The sequence below is a fragment of the Atractosteus spatula genome, chromosome 12, assembly GCF_055471065.1.
Source record: "Atractosteus spatula isolate fAtrSpa1 chromosome 12, fAtrSpa1.hap1, whole genome shotgun sequence".
Lineage (NCBI taxonomy): Eukaryota > Metazoa > Chordata > Actinopteri > Semionotiformes > Lepisosteidae > Atractosteus > Atractosteus spatula.
Genome location: NC_142717.1, coordinates 16253199 through 16276702, shown reverse-complemented (window position 1 = coordinate 16276702; position 23504 = coordinate 16253199). Strand labels below are relative to the sequence as shown.

At 36.8% G+C, this 23504-nt stretch overlaps 1 protein-coding gene across 7 annotated transcripts in view; it reads left to right on the top strand.

The window, feature by feature from the left end:
• The window catches only part of ankrd28b (ankyrin repeat domain 28b), a 73209-nt gene that overhangs the window by 20454 nt on the left and 29251 nt on the right, over window positions 1–23504 (top strand). For 2 of the 7 annotated variants that reach the window (XM_088928879.1, XM_088928877.1), the window contains exons 1-2: window positions 16675–16887; window positions 17743–17826. In XM_088928879.1, coding sequence (XP_088785005.1) covers window positions 16750–16887; window positions 17743–17826 — 222 coding nt within the window. In that variant the 5' untranslated portion in view covers window positions 16675–16749. Of the gene's footprint in view, window positions 1–16674; window positions 16888–17742; window positions 17827–23504 lie in introns of those variants that run through there. The other 5 variants (XM_088928880.1, XM_088928882.1, XM_088928878.1 and 2 more) reach the window with 4 other exon arrangements.

The window sequence follows — 23504 nt, the reverse complement described above, 5'->3', positions numbered from 1 at the left end:
CTGGTCATCCCTTTAGTGTAGGTTTTAGACTTTCTTACTTTTTACTGAGAGCCACAAGAGGAAGGAAACTTTAATTTTCTGGTTACGGGATTATCCTCTTTCGCCTGCTAAGCGATTTTCCTGGCCAGTGTGGCGTGTCATAGTACCCTGTTCTGTTGAGGAAATCGTCTTCCTACATGTACTAGATTAAAAACACTGCATTTTTCTATGAACATTGAATAATTAGTTGGACAGTTAATTAAAATATTTGACGAAATTTGCTGGACTCTGTAATGGTTTTGTCCATAAATACATGTAGCTGTACTTAAATTGGCACCCTAAATTCGTAATGCTGTCATATTCACTTTACTTTCCATTATGTCATGACTGATTTATGCTGATTTGCATGTTTATACAAATAGAGCTGTTATTTGTAAATCTGAATCTTTACACCTGCAGAACCATCTGCATTATGTATTGGGGGGATTGGGAGCATGTTCTTAATTAGCCTGCAGACATAGTTGTTATAAAAAAAAGACCATAAATGAAAATGCACAAGTTTTGAAGTCCATGTTTCTGAAAGAATGCAGGAAGTTATATTTATATTTCTAGTTATATACTAGAGAAGTTGTCTTTTTCTACATATCTGTAGATTGTGGGGTGGCACAGTAAAATAGTGGTTAGCATTGCTGCCTTCCAGCACCGGGTCCCTGGGTTCAGTTTCAAACCTGGGGTGCTATCTGTTTGGCTTTTGTATGCTCTCCCCATGTTCTCATGAGTTTTTGCCAGTTTCCTCCCACAGTCCAAAGACATACTGGTAAAGTAATTAGCTTCTGGGCAAATTGGGCCTGATGTGGGTGTGTGTGTCCACTGTGTGCCCTCCGATGGACTGGTGACCCATCCAGGGTGTATCCCGCCTTGTGCCTGTTGCTTGCTAGGTTAGGTTCTACCTCCCCCATGACCCTGAATTGGATGAAGCGGTTAGAAAATAGATGGATGTTGATGGATATCAGCAGTCTTGCAACTGGAGATTAAACTTCATCCCTAGAAAAATTATTTCTTATTTCAGCAGTGGAAAAATTGGATAAGGCCCAGGGAGCAATAATCACTGTCACACAATATGAGTAACTGCATGGCTTGGGAAGGTGGACTTGCTTCTTTTTTAGAACAACTTTTCTAATCCTTGTGTACTTTCTGTTTGAACTCTTGTGTAAGTGTAGCTTTTAAAGCAAATGAGAGGTAGATCCCATAATGCACATGAAGATCTGTGATCACATTCTCTGTATCCGTTTAATCTAATCTTTTAGCGGAGGAAAGCTGTCTTGTCAAAGGATTGGTAGACATTGACATTATTAATCTTGGTTGTGGTTCTAAGGGAAGACGTCTTCAAAGAGCATTCCGTTCACTTGAGCTACCTATAGTGATACTTAATTTGCATCAGAAAATTAATAATTTCAGATCTTGTTATTTTCAGATAGCTCATTATGACTAAAGGTTTGAAATGACAGTGTTTCAGATCACTGCATTTACCTCTAAACGTTCTCTGCCACATGAATTGCTTTTACATGTAGCAGCGAAATCTTTCAGTGCAGTTATTTTTTTTAGCATATTAGTATATCAGTCATATTTATTGTAGCTCTCAGTATGCTTTGTCTTATTAAATTAAAGGTACCTTTTCACTGAAATTACATGCATTCTGTGGCATGCAGCCATATCACCCTGCAATTTAGAACTGACAACCCACTGAAGCTAGGTAGGTGTGAGCCTGGTCAGTACCTGGATGGGAGACCCCTGGGAAAGCTAAGGTTGCTGCTGGAAGGGGGCGCTTCCAGCAGGGGGCGCTCACGCTGCAGCCTGTGTGGGTCATAATGCCCCTGAATAGTGATGGGGACACTATACTGTAAAAAGGCACCATCCTTCGGATAAGACGTAAAACCGAGGTCCTGAGTCTCTGTGGTCATTAAAAATTCCAGGGAGTTTCTCGAAAAGAGTAGGGATGTTACCCCAACATCCTGGCCAAATTTCCCATTGGCCTTTACCAGTAATGGCCTCCTAATAATCCCCATCTATGAATTGGCTTCATCACTCTGTTCTCCTCCCCACTGAATGCTGGTGTGTGGTGAGAGTACTGGCGTACTGTCAGCACTATCGTCATCTGGGTGGGTGCTGCATATTGGTGGTGGTGGTGGTGGAGGGGAGTCCCCATTACCTGTAAAGCGCTTTGAGTGGAGTGTCCAGAAAAGTGGTATTTAAGTGTAAGGAGTGATTATTATTCTGTGGTGGCCCGCATAAGGTTGAGTAAAACAGATTTTTGGATAAAAATATATGAGAAAATACTTTTCTAGCACTGCATTTAATAATTTGGAACCAAAATATAGTCTGGGAAGTACACAGAAGTTTTAAAAAATTATTAAATGATAGTGTATGCAAGGCTTGGTCAGTATTAGGATGGGAGACCTCCAAGACAAATGAGGTTGCTTCTGAAGAGGTATTGAGAGATCAGTAGGTGGTGCTGTTCCCTGTTGTTGAGAATGTACAAACCCAGTACCTAAAGAATGGTGATCCCACTGTGCTTTAGATGTCCCAGTGTTGAAAGGTCTTTAATCTTTGTAATTAACGATCTTAAAAAAAAATTAGTAGGGGTATTAGTAGGACATCTCTAGTTTGGCCTACCTAAACCTTTCCTTTAAACCCAGTTTAAATGAAACTTCTCAACCTAAGCAGCATGTTTATATAGTGCTGGGCGATAATTTGATAACGATAATTATCGCGATATAATTTTCCTTGATATAATTTTAACAAAAGTTCGATAAATGTTCGATGTATATGTTTATGCTTTGCGCATAATATGCGCATGCGCACAAAATACTGCACGAGTGCGCGTGCGTGTTGCAGACCGGGCAGCTAACGTGGTGTTGTTTACCCACACGGTGGTGGCTGACAGGATTGTAGTTAGAGTGGAGAAATGAGCGACACTGAAGCAAATGTAGTGCTGCCAACGACCAGCTCGAAGGACAATGACATCGTCGACAGAAAAGGTCATTCAACTTCGGTAATTTGGAGATATTTTGGCTTTTTACGATCAGACGTAAAACAGAGCACTTTAAACTTTGCAGTCTGTCTGAGCCATCTTCTTATGTGTGTTTTATCACACTGCCGTATTTAATTTTTCTATTAAGATATTTATTTTGTAAATTTTACTCATGCATATTTTGACATAAAAAAGACTTGAATACTCTCTACCTCAGATTTGTTTATTTTTCTGCTGTTTGGCAAGTGTTTGTTGTGTTCTTAAAATAAAGAGTTGTTTAATTTACCAATTAACTGTCTGGTTTCTTCAACTTTCACTCAGGAGAAAAAATCTGCCTTTAAACTTGAAAGAAATAATGATTTGACATTTATCATGATAATTATCGATATAGACTGATATGAAAATTTTTATCGTGATAATGTCTTTGGCCATATCGCCCAGCCCTATGTTTGTACATAAGGTGTGCTGCATGTCATGCAAATGGATACTGCACTTCGGTGATGGATGAAAAGAATCCTGCCCTGTATGCAAATGCATGGAGTTTTCTTTTAATCTCAGAAACTATTATTTACTGTTTTTTAATGTACTGTTCACATTTTGTGGTGTTGTCTATTGTACTGTGCATGACTCTAGAGAACACTGCAAATAAGAATCCCAATGTATGTATGGCTATTAAACTCCTCTCTCAGATGACATTTGTGTTAAGATAACAGCTAGAAATCTGCAAAAATTGAAAGTAAACGTAACATACCCGTACACCTGTGCTTCTTCCATCCTTCAATAACACAAATGTAGCACTGACCATTACATTTATTTCAGTATAAGTCTTTTTGTCTTAGGTCATTGTGGCCTCATATTCTAATCATATTTAAAAATCTGGTTACATACTGTATATTCCTACTACCACTTGAAAAGCATGTTTTTAAGACCTTGATAACCCTGCCGAACAAATTTTTTAAAAAGCAGATACAGTTTTCTTTAGTGTTGAAAGTATTTCCTTTTTCCCTGTGTGAAGTTCAAGTGGACCTTGTGAAATTTATAGTGGACCAGTTAATGTTTCTTTTCCTTCTGGTTTTGAAACTAATGAGCGAGTATGGTGCTGTCCTTTGGATAAATCACTAAATGGGATAATTAAACAATTCAAATGAGTAAGTATGTTAACCCTGGAAGGTCTGGATAAATTTCTTTTCAGGAAATTCAGGATAAGGTCTCCTTGAGTTTCTGCCCCTAAGTCAATTGGCAAATTAATTTCACGCTTTACATTAGTGTTCACACTTTACACAATTCTACCCAAATTGCAATGTAGTGGGGCTGCTGGAGCATTTTGCCTGCTGTGCATCACTCGGGTAGATGCAACACTTAAATGGTGAATTAATGCCCCTCTTTCTGATATATAAACTGCAGTATTCAGCAGAAGGAAGCATCATTAAATACTAAGTACTAAATGTGAGGAACATACTTGCCCTTCTTGATTCTTTAGTGGAAGTTGGATAGTGTTATCAGATGTGTTCTATCAGGATGACTGAGTAACATGAGTTTACTGCTATCATCATTAGAACCTAGGGAAAAAATAATATAACTTTTGTGGAATTAAACTCTTCCAGCTTACTATTACAATGTACTACTATGAGCAATATCTGTTATGTAAATTCAAGTTTGAAAAATTTAGTTGTGATATGTATGCATTCTTTTTTTAAAAAAAACACAATACTGATTTTTGTCCAGATACAAGCCACAGTTTAATACTCTGTACAGGGAATAGGATTCAAGGCTGTTTAAAACCTTTTGGCAGCAAGAAGGGCTATGATGACATGGCTGTCTCTAAACCATTGTTTGGTTACAATTAAAAGACACACAAAGCTCCTGTGACTAAAATAGAAAGACTCTACTTTGAAAAGCACTGGAAAGTGTATATGAAAATTAAACATCCTTCTTTTAATTAACGTTTAGTGCTAACTGGTGCAAATCTTGCTGTAGGTGTTCCAAGTTGCAGTCTTTTGTGATAAATATCATGCATGCAGCAGAATTCTAGTATCCATGGTGATAGTATTTGCCATCAAGACTTTAGTTCGCCATGTAGGAGGAGGGAAATGAGAACAACCTGGACTCTGTCCCACGAACTGGGCACTGTGCAGAACTGCTGGAACATGGGGAATCTGAAGGGTAGTATGAGACTTGAAAACATCAGTAATGCATAGGAAAAACTGCTCTGCTCATTTTAATGCTGAAATGAAAAAAAAAAAACAATTCCTAGACATGAAGTTAGTCTACAGTATGCACGACTGATGTACTCGGTGTTTAGAGAACAACACTGTGTTCCCCTATCAATATCCATCCTTTCATTTTCTAACTGCTTCATCTCTATCCATTTTGAGTAACTGCTTTATCCTAGCAGTGAACCAGTGCCTAAACAGGCACAGGAAGCAAAGTGCATAGGGACTATAGCCTGGATAGGCATTTGGTCCACTGTAGGGCACACACACATACTTATGTGTATATCCATCCATTTTTTAACTGCTTTATCCAACACTGAGCTATGGGGGATCTAGAGCCTGTCCCAGTATGTAATGGGTGCAAGGCGTGATACACCCTTGGAAGGGATGACAGTTCATCACAGGACATCACAGCACAGACCCAAAAAGCGCACACTCACACCAGGGCCAATTAACCTACCAGTATGTTTTTAGACTGTGGGTGGAAACGGGAGCACCTGGAGGAAATCCTTCTGAACACGGGGAGAACATGCAAACTTCACACAGATTGCACCACAGGTCTAGAACTGATCCCAGTGCTGCGAGGCAGCAATGTTAAACATTGTGCAGTCCTGCCACCATCTGAGCACAGAGAAAACATGCAAACTTAACACAGGCAGACAGATGATAGGCAGAAGGCAGACTAGTATTGAATTTAGCTATGCCGTGATACACTTTGAACACCTTGGTTTTCAACCACTAGAGGGCATCTTAAGGCTAAATGTAGCAATTACGCAATGTAATTTCCTTCAACATGAGTTTTTTATTTTTATTTAACATCACTGACAATCTCAGTGAATTAATTTAATAGAAAGCATTTTGTAACAACATTTCTACCAATACAGGCCCCTGGTGCTGGAAACTTAACCAGTCTATTCAAACATATACAGTGGTGTGAAAAAGTGTTTGCCCCCTTCCTGATTTCTTATTTTTTTGCATGTTTGTCATACTGAAATGTTTCAGATCATCAAACAAATTGAAATATCAGACAAAGATAACACAAGTAAACACAAAATGCAGTTTTTAAATGAAGGTTTTTATTATTAAGGGAAAAAAAAAATCCAAACCTACATGGCCCTGTGTGAAAAAGTGATTGCCCCCTAAACCTAATAACTGGTTGGGCCACCCTTAGCAGCAACAACTGCAATCAAGCGTTTGCGACAACTGGCAATGAGTCTTGTACAGCGCTGTGGAGGAATTTTGGCCCACTCATCTTTGCAGAATTGTTGTAATTCAGCCACATTGGAGGGTTTTCGAGCCTTAACTGCTTTTTTAAGGTCATGCCACAACATCTCAATCGGATTCAGGTCAGGACTTTGACTAGGTCCACTCCAAAGTCTTCATTTTGTTTTTCCTTAAGCCATTCAGAGGTGGACTTGCTGGTGTGTTTTGGATCATTGTCCTGCTGCAGAACCCAAGTGCGCTTCAGCTTGAGGTCACGAACAGATAGGCGGACATTCTCCTTCAGGTTTTTTTGGTAGATAGCAGAATTCATGGTTCCATTTACCACAGCAAGTCTTCCAGGTCCTGAAGCAGCAAAACAGCCCCAGACCATCACACTACCACCACCATATTTTACTGTTGGTATGATGTTCCTTTTCTGAAATGCTGTGTTACTTTTACGCCAGATGTAATGGGACACACACCTTCCAAAAAATTCAACTTTTGTCTCGTCAGTCCACAGAGTATTTTCCCAAAAGTCTTGGGGATCATCAAGATGTTTTCTGGCAAAACTGAGACGAGCCTTTATGTTCTTTTTGCTCAGCAGTGGTTTTCGTCTTGGAACTCTGCCATGCAGGCCATTTTTGCCCAGTCTCTTTCTTATGGTGGAGTCATGAACACTGACCTTAACTGAGGCAAGTGAAGCCTGCAGTTCTTTGGATGTTGTTGTGGGGTTTTTTGTGACCTCTTGGATGAGTCGTCGCTGCGCTCTTGGGGTAATTTTGGTCGGCCGGCCACTCCTGGGAATGTTCACCACTGTTCCATATTTTTGCCATTTGTGGATAATGGCTCTCACTGTGGTTCGCTGGAGTCCCAAAGCTTTAGAAATGGCTTTATAACCTTTTCCAGACTGATAAATCTCAATTACTCCGTTTCTCATTTGTTCCTGAATTTCTTTGGATCGCAACATAATGTCTAGCTTTTGAGGATCTTTTGGTCCACTTCACTTTGTTAGGCAGGTCCTATTTAAGTGAATTTTTGATTGAGAACAGGTGTGGCAGTAATCAGGCCTGGGTATGGCTAGAGAAATTTAACTCAGCTTTCCAAAGATGTGATAAACCGCAGTTGATTTATGTTTTAACAGGGGGTGCAATCACTTTTTCGCACAGGGCCTTGTAGGTTTGGATTTTTTTTTCCCTTAATAATAAAAACCTTCATTTAAAAACTGCATTTTGTGTTTACTTGTGTTATCTTTGTCTAATATTTCAATTTGTTTGATGATCTGAAACATTTCAGTGTGACAAACATGCAAAAAAATAAGAAATCAGGAAGGGGGCAAACACTTTTTCACACCACTGTTATATATATTATGACTGCTTAATTAGTAGCCTCTCAGGTAAGTCTTTCAGAAAATTCAGCAGATTTTTAAAAAATATTGTGAATCTCTTCTTATTTGCCTATAAGAACTTGTTTTCTAAACATTTTAAAATGTTTATAGACTTTTTAATATTCATTTTATTTTAGCATTAATGTCAATTGATAAATTATTTGCAGTGATAACTTGGGGGTCTCATTTATGTTGACAGACATTTATTTAAGTATATATCTACCTGGTGGGCCAACACAGAGGCACACAATGGCATGTACAGCAGCACAAGCAGCCATGGTTGAGCTGGCTATGATGTAAGTGTGAGTAGGCTAGGTTGAAGAACTTGGTTTTCAGTCTCTATTTGAATACTGAGATTGACTCGGCATCCAACAACAGCAACTTCTCTCCTTATCTTCCAGTCAGGAGACCTAACGACTGCACCACAATGCTGCCTTAAATGCAATCAGTTGTTAAGTACAAATAAATGTTAAGAGTGTACTTTTATCTGAGTGCTGAAAATATGTTATGGTATAGTTTGAACAGTGTGTATGAAAGTATATACACTCTATATGTGAATATAGAGTTGCTTCAGAAAACTCACTCACGTTACAACTTCAAAGTACAAGAAATATTTGCCTCCATATTCTATATATTCTACATATTTCAGTGTTCCTTACAACGACATAAGCTCTTTTGAATGGTCAAGGTATGATTCTACCACACTGATGAGCCCTAAGGAAGGTGCAGTAGCTATCTTTCGTTGTTTGCCTTGCTGTACTATATGTGAAGCAGAATTGAGTCTCTTCTTGATATTGTGAAATGGTCCTGTATCCCATAATCCATAGCAATGTCTGCCTGCTGTTAAACGCACTCAGAACACTGTTTCTTTATAACCTATCTAAGCTGCTGAGAGCCAATTTAAACCAAGCAATTGTAAGGATAAGAGCTGTAAGGTTTACACAAGAATTTGTGAAGAGAAACATTCAGCCCATCAAGAAAGATTGATGGCGATTTGAAGACCATATTTCCATCATATCACTTTCAATTACTGCTTGTCCAATTCAGGGATGCAGGGGAGTTGGAGCCTATACTGGGAAGCTTTGGACACAAGGCGGGACATACCTTGGACAGGGTGCCAGACTATTGTAGGGTACACACAGAAACAAACATGGTTGCACACTCTCACCAGGGCCAATTTTATAGAAAACAATGAACTTACTAGCATGCCTTTGGATTGTGGGAGGAAACCAGAGCACCTAAAGAAAACACATGTAAGCTCCTTGAATATAGCACCTCAGGAATTAAATCCAGGATCCCAGTTCTGCAAGACAGCAGTGCAAACCACTGTGCTACCCAGATCATATTTATTTTAAATAATATTTCTAAAATGTTATTCTCTATATCTGCACCAACTGCAGCAAAACTCCTTTAACATCTGGTATTTTCTTTTTGGTGAATTATTTGCAGCACGTCTCATCTCAAATAATTGGTAGAATTTGTGTTGATCTTTAGTCCTGAATTCCTACCTAACTGGATCTGTAAGTGGATTTTAACAACAGCAATCTTCTTCTAAAGTGAGACAGCCTCATTTTTGTAATTTCTAAAAATAAAACATGGTTCGTATTTCTGTTAGTTTTTCAGCATGCAGATTTAAAAATGTATTGAAAATACATGAAAGACAAACTTCCCCTTTAAAGGACAGAGCCTGTTGCTCTTTGTTTAGAGAAGCGTGAGAGAGGGGGCAGGGAGAAGGTATGGCCATGGACAGGAAGCTGGCTTCATAACTTTTTCAAATAGATATTTCCACATATGCAAATTCCCCATGGCTTCATACACTTAAGTCTATACTTTTATTCAAATTATTGTTACAAGTCGATAGGTTATAAGAAAAGTGTGATGTAGTTGTATGACACAGGGTTTCTGAGATTTGTTAATGTCTGAATTGTAAATATGAGTTGTATACAAATAATAGGGATGGCATGTCAGACTCTGAAATTGTATTATTTAGTATTATAGGTGAACTGCAATATGTGCTTACATGTAACTGGGAAATTCCAAGGGAAATTCTTTAAAACGTTTCTACTACGTTTTACTTGCTAATCTGGGCTGCTTCCTAAAATTATGGTATTGATTGCAGCTTTTGCAGTTGTTATGGATACAGCAGTTTGGGTTCTTGAGTTCTTTGCGTCACTAAAGTATGTTTCTAACTTTTGGGAAAGGAGTTAAAAAAAACATAAGGGTCTTTCATGTTGTCTTCTTGGCTTTTCACCACAAAAATGTTGCTACGTGACCTACATGGAGAGTTAACAAAAGTAAGTTGTATTTGTTGGCAAACCCGTCTCGAAGTTGAGACCAACATTGCTATTGGATTAAAAGAGATGTATTCACAAGCCTTCTTTTTTATAATGTAATAGGGCCACTTCACCTCACCGGACTCCCTCATTCTGAATCGCAGAATAAGGCTGTTTATGTTTGTAAATTTTGTCTATTTTGTGATGTGAATTGGAGGTTGTAAATGTTACTGTGAACGTTTTACTTTCATTGTTGTTTGAAATGCCCTCATCAGTGCCGATTATTTCTGACTCTGAAATATAAAAATAGCATTGCAGATCCACTTTAAGTTGTCAGAGTTCCTGTGCTTAGTGGTGAGCTAAGCGTTACCTCAGTAGTGAAAGTTTAAGATAGTGTAAAGTGCCCTGCCATTATACTGTACTGTATTTTTCCTTTTTTTACCCTCACTGAAAGCTTTTGTAATGTGTTCATCCACACCTTTCCAAGGTTCATTCTTTACTGAACATTGAGCAGTGTTTTAAAAGTGGTTTTACAGATTTAAAGTTTTATTTGTGTTTAAAGGAAACCAAAGTGAAGAAAAATGTTTCATGTAACAGTTAAAGTTTGAAAAGAATAAAATATGCTCTAGCAGTTAATGAGCTGGAATCCATACTTAGTCATATGTTCTTGTGGTTGGAAAAGCCCAAGGCTATGTGAGTCACCAACCTTTTTTTAAAATAAAAAAAATGCCTTCGAAGACTCCACCCTAGAAGTCTGAAGTTTTATTTAAAAATATATATTTATGTCAAATATGACTCAGTTTTCCAGTGGCATTTGCCTTTAAGCCAGATGTTCTTTGTGGGAGGCCTTTTTAAATTTGAACAGTAGGCCTCTCCAGTAGAACTTCATGTGTATTCAGTGGTGAATAGAGGTGCCCGGTAAAACCTGCATTCCGGTTTTAGACTGTACCAGTACGCTCTGTAATTTCCGGCAATTTCCATCAGTGGTTTTATTTTTTCAATTTTAACAAAGATTTTCTACTGTTTATATTCATAAAATCAAATTTGATTATAAAAACAAAATGACTGAGATAATGTCGTTAACTTTTTAAAAAGGTGAGTAAAAAAGTCATACTAAAGGAATTTCCTGCATATCATTGGCTATGAAGTTTAGAAATATGACGTGATTTTGGAAATCACGCGGAAATAATCGCAGCTGATTGGTTCAGAACGACCTTGACTTTCATCGATATGGACATTCCCAATCAAACAAAATTGCGGAGTATGAGATAGTCAATTACACAAGGGCCAAATCTGATGTTTGGGAAGATCTTGGGCTTAACAAATGTAAATCGGATTCAGGAATTGAGGAAGGTAATCTTTATAGAGATTTAATCATTTAATGATTGACAAAAATCTGCATTTTGCTAAATTGTTCTGTTACGCTGGTCAGTGTTATTTCTAGTTCTTTCATTCCAATAAAACAACAAAACAACATCATTTTCATTACCTTATTTTGTATACAACTCAATATGCTTAACTAATCATGAAATCAAACTATGAGAAAGTCTCCATATATAAACATGCAAAATAGTTAGCAGTATACCGTGGTACATTTTCCACAGGCGGTACCCAACCCTAATGTTGAATGGTGCTTCCCACTGTGAAATGTGCCCATTCTATATAAAAGTGCTTATTTCATCTGAAGAGTGTATAAGTAATTTGAAGGAATTTACTTTGGAAATACTTGGTCACAAATTCTGGGGTCTAGCAAGGAGGAGGGTGATTAAGCACAATGAGTGCTATTATAGTAAAGTAATTTTTTACTGGCTGTTTGAAAATGAACAGTTAGTGGCTGATATTTGTTCCTGTGAGCCACTTATGTATTTTGTTTTTCTTATTTTTTTATGGATGTTGATTTGCATGTGTTCAGTTGGAGTAACCAACCTGAGATCACTGTATCTTTTTTTAACATTGTGTATGTGCTACAAATTGGTATTTGTCACCATAAATAGCATTATTATTTATTAGTATATAGAACTTGAACCTGTATCTGCTCTTTGATATGATTTTATGTTAAGGCTGTAGTTTAGTTTACACTAAATTGAATGATTTCCAGAAAATGTATTCCAGAACTTTGTGTTAAAAAGAAAGTTTTAATTTAGTATATATGTCATTACTTCAATTGTAGCATTAGGCAGTATTTTAGTTGTATTCATAATGAAGTCTTTGGCTTTGTCTTCTTCTGCCTTTTTATTTATACATTGAAGTGATCTGGATTCTTCCTGATTTCTGTCATTCTTTAGGCAGCAGTAGTAAAGTAGTGGTTAGGGCTTTGGTATCTGGACTGACGAGATGCAAGTTCATATTCCTTACATGTATGGCGCACTGCTATTGTACTGTCGAGCAGGGTACTGCATTCGGATTGCTTTAGTTTGCCCAATATAAATGGGTCTTTAGTACACAAGAATTTGTAATTGTGGTCTAAATCTAAAAATAGAAACAGTGGCCATCTGCAACATTTAGTATCAGAGAGTTGCACATTTCTATGTCTTCTATATCGCTTACTCACAAATCTAATAATTCTGTGCATTTGCAACTGTCCCTGAACCTGAGTGTTTTCTGATTTGTTTGCATTCAATTTACAGTTGAGAGGAGGTCTGTGTTTAGCTTGTTTGATTGGAGTGAAGTTCTTATTTTGTAGGTAGATGGCAGCCCTATTTTGAATTGTATCAAGACCTTTGCCAAACTTCAAAAAAGAAAAATCAGTTTTAACCTTTATCTTACAAGCCTTATCATGTAATGGTATTTACATATTAAAGATTTTATAAACAATTATTGCTTATTTCTATAAAGTAACGTTTTAGCCTCTTTTATTCCACAAATGCAATATTTTAGCACTTTTGTGCATTGTGTATGACTTGGGGTGTCTTTTTTAGAAACTGTTTTTGCCTTCTTAAGTTCAAATATTAAAGCGTTCAATGGACTGCAATAGTACCAGTGTTGCAGACCAGCTCCACTGACATAGTGATCACTTTGTTTGGAGAAATTATACCATACTACAGAACTGCCATGCATGTCTAAAACAGGACACTTGTAACCAGTAAAGGAAAGACGGAGGGTGGTGCCTTGTTGTTTCAATAATATGGAATCTGCATTGTTGCCAGCTCTGAATGAGACACACTGAAATTCCTTTGCCTCCTCATGACTCTTAGTGACTATGTGAACATGCCAAAGTCTTCCTGTAAAAGCTTGAACTGCTTTGTGTTGTTCATTATTAATTGTCATATACATAATTTATTTTTTGAATTTCTTGATTGTACAGTTTATTTTGTAGTTGTTCTGTTGTATTTTGACTACAGTGCAAAATGACCCATTTGAAAGCCCTTTGGGATTTCTTTCTGAAAATTATACTTTTCATTGAAATAATTATTTTTTTATTTTTCCACAAAATATGGGAGCTTGATTATTGTTACTGGTGAGAGTCTCGGCAGCTTTTTTGATTATACAAATAGTATGTGGCTTCATATAGTTTTTGCAAAACAATTCACTGAATATATCTGCCCTTTTCCGTTCTTAACCAGCACCACATTTCTATTTGTCCGGTAAAAACCTGTTTAATGTTAACAATACAGACAATGTGACGCTTGAAATGAAATACCTCAATACGGAGAAGATAAGTCAGCGAAGAAAACAAAAAAAGCAAGGCACTGTGATCAAAGGTGTATTGTTAACCTGTGGTAGAAATGATTTAACATTCATTAAATGTAATTGCATTTTGGATGTAAGATAAATAGTGCCGAAAGGTCATATTTGACTTTTAGTACCTAACATCGGACATTCTTGGAGGTGTCAAGTAACAAGCCATAGTTTAGCTTCTGTGCGTGTTTACTGCACCTACTGTCCTTCAAAGGTCTCATCTCAGAGCCATGGGCTCTAGTCTTTCGTAATAAGCATGACAGGTTGCATTACTTTGGGTTGTTGCTATTTTTAAAGTGATCTAATTGCCTTTGCAGTTTTTTATTTAGGATTTCTGCATTCCACTTTAATGTTTTATAGATTAACTTTCGGCATTTTATACATTTTATTTTCAGAATTATTTCATTTTGCAAATACTTTGTGAATCATGTTGCCTGTTTTGTTGCTTAAAGGAGGTAAGGTGACTCAAACATTAAATGGGGAATCTAAACTTTTTTTCTTTTGTTGGAATGTATTCACCATTGTAAGATTTTCCTTTGTTAATTTAAAATATTTTCATAGGATAAGGGAAATTGCCATGTTTTCTAGTGTATTTTAAGGTGTTTAATTATTCAAAATTATAAATATCGGCCCCATGTACAACGTGGTTTGTGGTTTGTGCTTTATTACATTATTTGGTATTGTTATTTATCTCAGATTTATATTGTTTGTATTGTATTTTCATTATACAGATTGCTCAAAAATGCTTTCAGTCTGTTTTGCTGGCATTTAAACTTTGCTGCTCTGAGAACAGTAGTACTGTAAAAGTGAAGGACTTATTTTACAGCTAATAATATGTATCTTCACCCTGTCATTTAAAATAAAAAAATGATTCCTTACAGTTGTTTGAGTATGCACTGAAAGGAAGGTGATAAACATTTTTAAAGCAATGTTCAATGTTGTATTGGATTAAACAATTAAGAATTGATTACATTTGATTTACTAGTGCTCAATGTAATGACATGGAGGCTTTAAAACAGTTTTCATTGTAAATAAACGCAGAAGGGGCTGTAGTGAGAAATTTTAAAACAATAAGCTCTACTCTACTTTGGCAGATTATAAAGAGTTAAGACTGTGCGGTAAGGCTGAAATGTTTTAACATGCTGGTTCATATGAAAGCAGTTAAAACTGCCTGCTGGAGAGAGTCACTCTCCTATAAAGAGGGAGACTAGAGAACCACTTGCCATCGATGCCTGATTGTTTCCAGTTTCCACTGGAAAAAATATGTATTGAAGCCTAGCCATTTTTCATTTGCACAGTCCTATTGGACGAGCTGATTAGTCACTCCTCTAGCAGACTGTGCGTCTGGGAAATCCGCCTACAAGGCAACATAGCTCTAAAGAGAAAGGCAGTGAGAAGCTACTGAAAGATCTTTTGATCCTGGTCTGGATGGAATTATAGCACTGTGGCGTTATTAGGTGGTTCATCAAGGAGAAAAGAGAGTGTGCTCTTTGGTTGTGCTGTATTGCTGAAGATGGTGATTTCTCTTCTGCAGAGCTGCTGTTTTTTTTTTCCACTGTTAAATTCACATTTTAAAGGCTCCGAGCTTCTGAAAGTGGAGGATTGTATACTAAAGAAGGACGGCTTCTTTCAAAAGTAGTGTTTTTGAACAGTGCTAAAGAATATTAAAACAAATGCTTGAGGAACTGGACTAGGCTGTAACATTTTACTGGATTTCTTAAGAAGTGAAGCAGAAGATAATAACCTCCCCTTTTTATTGCTTCGCATCAAAGCAGGCGTTGAAGTGATAAAGGGCTTCTGCTGGAAGTGCTCAGTGGTAATTATTCCAGCTTTCACACACAACAGTTCATTCACTACTGCAAGTGGAGCATACTAAACTAGCACTGCGCCTCCCCCTCTTTTTCGACAGGAAATTGCAGTGAATTCTGCATCTTCAGGACTAAGGGGACACTTGGGCATAAGCACAGAAATCTCAGTGCCTATGAGAATATCCTGTGTTTGCTGTTTAATTATGTGCTTCCTCGCACTGTAGATGGATTCCCACTGGAGCACATGGTCTGACTCATTGGACTTTATGGAAATATATTTCAGTTACCCAGTAGCAGAGCTGCTGTACACCTACCGCGCTCAGCGGCGAAACAGCACATAAGCATCTTGTTTTGTGTCAGCTAACTGAAAGAGGGAAGCATGCACAAGCAGGAAGGTGCGGGGTAATCTGTACGGATAATCAAGTGAGACTTGTAAGCCTCTGTGAGCAGCTTGGAACAATCTGACCTGAGGACTACAATGGGAAAATGGCACTGACCTTGTCTACAGCCTGACTTTTTTTGTTTGGCTTTCTGTGCGATTTTTGCTGCTTCAGATCTCTCTTTCTGTCTTGGTAACATGGCTTGCTGCTTTCCCAGCTGTTTACAGACTGCCGTCCTGTCACCCACAACAATGATCACTCTGTGCAGATGAACAACCAGTCGGGTGAAGGCAGCCTGATCAGCAGCGTCACTATCCCTGCTCTTGTACGACTGGTTGCACTCAGAGTTAAAGAATATTCTCATGTATGCAAAGGATCAGATGAGCTTAGCATTGTTTTAATGTGCCTGACTAGCTTGTAAACAGGAAGAGTATTGTCAGCGCAGTTGCTGGATGCAGATGTGAGTCATATTGCTACTTTCAGTAGCCCTCTGAATGATTGGGGAGTTCAGTGGCTTTGAATATTGGCTTAAAATAATCAAAGTACATGATCCATAACTACAACCTTCTATGTGCAGGTTCTGCTCCTTTGGGTTTCAAATGTATAATGGGAATTTGTTTCTCCTTCTTGATTAATGTACTGAGCATCTGGTTGAAGCGTGCTTTCATTATGAAACTTGTAGTGTGGACTTCTGTGCTTCCCTGTTCTCTGTCTTAAAACAGCGTTTGTTGGGCAGCTCTGTGTACCTTACTTTGTTGCGGGAGCAGTGCATTGGAAACTTTGGAATATTATAGAAGTGCATGAAAGCAGATCGGATGAGCCGAGTGTGCATTGTTGTTTTAGAGGAGGAGGAAGATGATCCCTCCACTTTTGTTTCGAAAGTTTCTCAGGAACATTATCCCCTGCCTGCATCTGACTCAAATGCTCAAGATAGAAAGGTGAGAGATGTAACTTTTATAAAATGTCTTCTGTCTTACTAGCTCTTTAAAAAAAAAAAAAGATTTTTTGGAAAGAAACAGTTCAGCAGTTACAGTGCCTTTGTGGCACTTTCTCAAAGGCTGGAGAGATTGTGTTTTTGTCTTAGTCTTGTAAATAAGACAATTACATTCAAATATTTACGGCGTTTAATGTGTTACTCTGCCGCGTCTAGTAATGTGGCTGTAACACTGTCTTAGTTATAGAACTCAAAAATATTTTGATTAAAAAAGGTTACATTGGTCAGCTTTTTTCAGGGATGCGTGCAGGGCAAATCCTTGTTTTTTATTACATGCAAAAAAATACAATGATATGCAGAGATAATTTTCCCTCGAAAAGATCAAAAAGAGTTAAGACAAAATGCAACGTTTCAGACGTGGAACATTTTTAGGTCTTTTTTTACTTTCTAGTGTGGAATTAACTTCTACTTTTTCCTTTGCAGCTCACGCACAAAACACCACTTCCTGTTGTAAACCCAAATTGAAGTTGATAATTTGTGCATTTCAGACAAACTATGAAAAAAAATAATTCTGGTAATTTTCTACAGAAGATCTGTTGGAAATTTGGACAATTCCTATTGAAAAACAGACATTTGAAACAAATGGCGTTGGCATTGTCCAATTTTTAAACTGCTCATTTTATACTGGGAGGAGTCCATTTTCCTGGAAATGATTAACTCCTGCTTTTATACTGAATAGAGTATTTGATGCCAGCTACAACAAACTGATGCGTAAGCGATCCCATGGCACATGGTAATCCTAACATGTAATCCTGTCAACAGGATATTAATATATTTATTCCTCTCTCCTCTGTTTCAGCCACCACTGCTGAAAGCTATATTTAATGTGGATCCAGATGAAGTTCGCTCCCTCATATTTAAGAAGGAAGATGTAAATGTACAGGTAACATGTCTTGTGTAACAGAAGATGATTTTCTGTAATGTGAAATATCAGCTGCAAAATAACTTCAAATTAAAAAGTAGTTTGCTTGGTTAAGTGTTTCCAAATAATACATTAAGCTTTATCTTTGGCATTGCTCACAAATGCCATCTTAATGAATATTTTTGGGCATTATAAGTAGTAGTATTAGGATCATTTTGACTTGAATCTTGTGTGAATATGCATTTAAAAATGTTTTTCATATGACATGGTATTATTGAATAAGCAGAACAATGTCAAACTTGATCGGTGCACTTAAATATGAATTCAGAATTCAGTTTTTTAATTAAACATTGTCTTTTTTTACAAACCTACTCCATAATTTTCATTTGATGAAAAAATGAGTGTTGGAAGACAGTTAGGATTTGTTCTTCAACTGCTTCAGACCCCAGACATGTAAAACTGCTCCAGTGATCTGTAAATACCACTCCTAAGATTTCTGGCTGCAGACAGAATCATCTGACTTGTTTTATGGGTGCTTTCATTTTACGCCCTTTTACTCCAAGTGCATTCACTGGACTGGTGGTGTTTTGAATATGTTTTGCATCTAGACGCTTTGCTGCTTTAAATCATAGCACATTGTGAGATTTCTGAGGCTTCTGCTGGTGTAAATGCATTTTGGCTACTCTGTGTTTTATGATAAGGAGAGCTTCAGTAGAAATCTATAAGAAGAAACAAACAGCTATACAGCAGCACAGAATTGCAGGTTCACCTGGGTTTATTATCCTTTAATGAGTAACAGGTGTGTGCTCTAATGGAGGGGAAGTAGGGAACAAGAGAGATCATAGCTAGCAGTTCATGTGGAAGGAAAATTATCCTTTTAAACAAGAGGAGGAGAACTTAAATAATTACAAACGAGAAACATTTAAAAGCCCTTTAATTAGAATAATTAAACACCAAATATAGCATACACATAAAAATATACAGTATAACTCTGAATGAATTATAAATACTGTACATTTCATAAATCCACACCGAATGGTTCAGGTTTGTGTTCAGTTATACACAAAGTAAAATGCATAGTAAATCAAATCATTTGGATGCTTCCCTGACAAGATTGCAATACAGCTTACTGACAATGTTCAGTGAAAGTGCGAGATGATATGCGAACGTTATCGCACATGCATGAAAGCAAAGCGAGGCTGAAGTGTGAAAAGAGGCCCTGGTGGAAGCTGGTGGTGACTGCATTATGCTTACTCTGCTCTATTCATCCATGGAAGGAACTTACTGTACTGTTTGCGCTTTACTTATCCAACATAAAACCTCATTGTCTTGAAAATGTTAATGTGGGGCCCATGGGAGGATTTATGTAGTCGAGTTTTCATAAGTTGAGTATTGCCTAACCTGGGGAGAGATGCATTCTAGTATACTATATTTAGTAAATTGGTTTTCAAATAATTAAACATTTCCAGTTCTTTAACAAATTCACACTAATGCTTGCGTGTTATGACACTTTAAAGTTGTAAAATGTAAATTTAAAATGTATTATTGGTATATATGACATTGAGTGAAAATGTGAATATTTTTATCTATTGAAATGTTTTCCTTGTTTGAACTTTGCATTTTTTTTTTATTGGGGATGAGCAATAGGGGTGTCTTGTTGACAATACCCTTAGCCAGATAATACCGTATTTAAAACCTTAGTCTTTTCCAACGTGTTACACTTTAGTTGCTTTACAGAATCGTTCAAGTCAACAGTCACTGGTTTTCTGACTCTCCAGCATCTCCAGCCAACATTGAAGTTTTTTACCCCTCAAATCTTGACAAAGGGGTAATCAGTCATGTGTGCAATGAAAGTACCAATATACAGTCATTATGTGTTTCAAGGTACTTTTCTTTTCCTTGCGAAGGAAGTTATCCTAATTATCATTTCATGTCTGAAATTAAAATGGTAGGCAGTTCACTGTAGACCTCAAAGTGGTTAGTAACACTGAGACGCAGCAACTTTCTTGCCATCCAGTCTTTGATAAATTGAGTAAAAGAACGAAACTGAGCAAAGCACTGAGTGAGTTGATAAGGGATTAGCAGAGCCACTGAATCTGATTAAAGAGGAGTGCTCAGTCTAATGACACTTCACAAAAAGGGAATTTGAAGTGGAGTTAGTGTCTATGTAAACAGGGCAATAACAGTCCACTGGTGTAGTCAAGAGTCAAACCATTCAATCAAAGTTAGCAGCAGTATTTTGCATTTTGTATCAGATTTGTAAGAGAAAAAATAAGTAAGGAAACCCATGTACCTTTTAATGTCTCAAGAGTCACTTTAATATTTAATCTGGCAACTAGCCTAGCCTTATTCATTCCTTGTCTGGCAGCTAGACTCATTTATTCCCGTCCAAAGTGTAGTTTTCTTTGTATGACGGGGATTTTGATGTTTCTTAAAATACATTACTGTAGGTGAGACTTGAAATTACATCATTCAGATTTTGTGTTCAGTGTAAAAAATCTGTTTTACAAGCTATATGTTAAGCTTTTATTTCTATATTAATACATATTAGTCCTGTGTGAAATGCTAGAGTACAGTGCTAACACAGCTGCAGATAGAAGTTGAAACTCATGGCTGTTTTCTTAATTAACATTAGCCTTGGCTAACGTCCGCACAGCAAGTGCTAATTAGTACAGATTCTAGAATGTTTGTTATTGAAACCGTCATTTCAACATACCCATTGTTAAAAGTGAAAGTATACACACCAAATACAAATTATATTATTAGATATGGTTTGCAAAACTATGCAATACTTATGATGTAGAAAGAAGAAAAAAAGTCTTATTTGGAAAATGACTAGGTTAGTCACCAAAACTCGTCCCTGCTGGATTTGTGTTTGGTGTGCAGAGCAGTATTGTCCTTGAGGTGTTGAGATATTTATCTGATCGATAAGAAGGGAACATTAAGGCTTTCCTCATACAGTATAGTTTTTAGTGGAGCATCTTCTAAGTGCTCTAATTCTAAACTCTCATCCTGTTTCCACAGAATGCAGAAATGTACTCTTTGATTTAATTGGATAGGGCTTTTGTAAATCGGATTGCTTTAAACTGTAAAATATTTTTTCTTTTGAAGTTTATTTGGTTCTCAGATGTAACTCACTGGTATTGTTACTACAGAAGCCTATTCAAAGAAGTCAAGATTGTCACTGACCGTACCTTTCACTGTAGCAGCAAAAGTATTGCTCTTCTGCTGTAGACATTATTTCAAGGGCGGTGGTTCAAAGAGAAGTTAGAAATTCAACAACTGCTCTTAATTGGCATTAGTACCCATTTGTTGCAGTTTTCATCCTCTGTATTTTTTAAACTTGCAAACTCCTTTTCAGCAGACAAATTTATATTAAAAGTTAGGAGGGAAGCCAGCTATACAATTACAGAGATATATTTTTAAATTAATAATCAGTTAAATAAAACCATAGCTACAGTGCGATTAATCCAGCTTTTGTTTTGCAAGGAACACTTATTTATAAAAAGTTTCTCTTAACTGCTTGGAATTTAGATAAAGATTTAAAATCTGCTACATTTTAGCACGACACTTGATGCCTCAGGTGGGCAGCTGCGTCAGCGTGCGTAGGCTGCAAAGGAAGAAGTAATAGGTTTATTCCATGCTGAAAAGAGAAGAGAAAATGCAAGGTTTCGGCTGTGGAGCCTTACACCTGAAGAAGGCTCCACGGCCAAAACATTGTTTTCTTTCTTCTTTTCAGCATTTGATGCCTCATGCTATTTCTTAACTGAAGTGATGAGTTTGCCGTGTAGCAAATACTTGATTTTTTATGATAGCATTTGGTTTAATATTTACCATATTTTTTTATTGTTTAATGAATACTGGCATCATTATACTGCATTACTCAATGCAATAAGTTATATATTCACTAAAGTGTGAAAATATTTTTAAAAAAGTTCTGCAATTTTCTTACAAATGTCTGCTTCCATTATAGTATTAAGCATTGTGCATATCATTAGAAATTATGTCATTTCCCACATTTTTTTCTTGTATTTTGTTTGGAATAATTAATACATTAATCTGGCAGGTGTTATTGATTAGATGCCTTGGCTGCTGAAAGCTACTTACCCCTGTTTTGTTCTGATGTTACACTCAAACGTAGTGGATTTCTGATCTTATTGATCTGTGTTTTTATTTGGGTACATAGATGTTATTTTTTATTGGATTAAGGCTACAGTTTCATTTTTTGCAGGGATGTTTTTGTCCTTTGTAGCTTGTTAATGCAAAAACATTAACACCTTTTTAGCCCCTCAAACTACTTCTGAATTGGATATAGAAATTCTACCTATCTTTCCATTTTCTATTCACTTCATCCAGTTCAGGGTTGTGGGAGAGCCTCTATCCCAGGCAACAGGGATAGATTCAACAGATGCAAGGCAGGATATACCCTGGACAGGTGCCAGTCCATTGCAGGGTACACACAGATACAAACAGGCACACATTCACTCCCAGAAGTCAATTAACCTGACATGTATGTCAGTGGACTGAGACAAAACCTGAGCACCTGGAAGAACCTCACACAAACTTGGGAAGAACATACAAACTCCATGCAGACAGCACCCCAGGTCTGGAATTGAGTCCAGGCTCCCAGTGTTGCAAGGTAGCAATGTTAACCACTGCACCACTCTACTGCCCCCTCAAAAAAATATTTTGAAAAATGTAGGATTAATGTGTTAGCCAGTCATTTCTAGTGTAGAAGTCTACTATTGTTCTTTCCATACCTATTGGCTAATGGACTTTTTTCCAGTTTATCTCTGAGTAATTGAAGTGTGGAGCCATATCTGGTCTTATAGAGACACTTTTAACATTGCATCGTCGCTAGTCTCATCCTGTTTTTTTAAAGTGCAATTGGTCTAACACAGATGAATGGCTTGAATTGCATTTTTTTTTGATAGCATTTGGTGTACCGCTAAGTATATGAATTTACATTCTTAAAATACGAATCATGGAGTATTTTTCCTTAGTTTAAATCTGGCACTTATCTCTTCAGTTTTGCTAATGTTCTGTTTGTGGTGAATTAGAGACTCAACATTGACGCATTCCCTTTTGAGAGAGGCAGGGGAGGTCTTTGAAAGTAATTTGGAAAGTAATTTTTAACCTTTTAAGTTCTAACCATGTAAATGTATTATATACATCTACTGTATATATAGTCTGCATCAAATAGTCAGAAAATATGAACTGACATTAAAATAGTAACAAAAATAAAAGAAAGTGAATGAGATTGGGTCATTCTAGAGTTGCTAAAAACATCAAAACCTAAATTTCAGGTTGCCATTTCAGTAGTTTGTTCTGGTACTTACCACAGAAGGGAGCAGTATTTTATGAGGAACTTACAGTTGAAGACTACAATTTGAATATAAGAAGATATTTAAATAAACAATGTTTATTTAAAAATAATTTATCTGATGAAATACATATTGGCAGTCAAAAACTTGTAAAGATTTAATATTCAAAAATATGAAATAATTTCAAAACATGAGGAGAATGTAGTAAATGGTTTTATTTTCTTCAGTTTGTTTTCCAGAGAAATCAAGAGAAAGTTATTTTCTTTGATTTAAAGCACTTTAACTAATTTAATACATTTGAAGTTAATGTTTGCATGGAAACTGTGTGTATGTTGCAGGGTAATGTTATTCTCAGCTCATTAACTGAGAACTAGT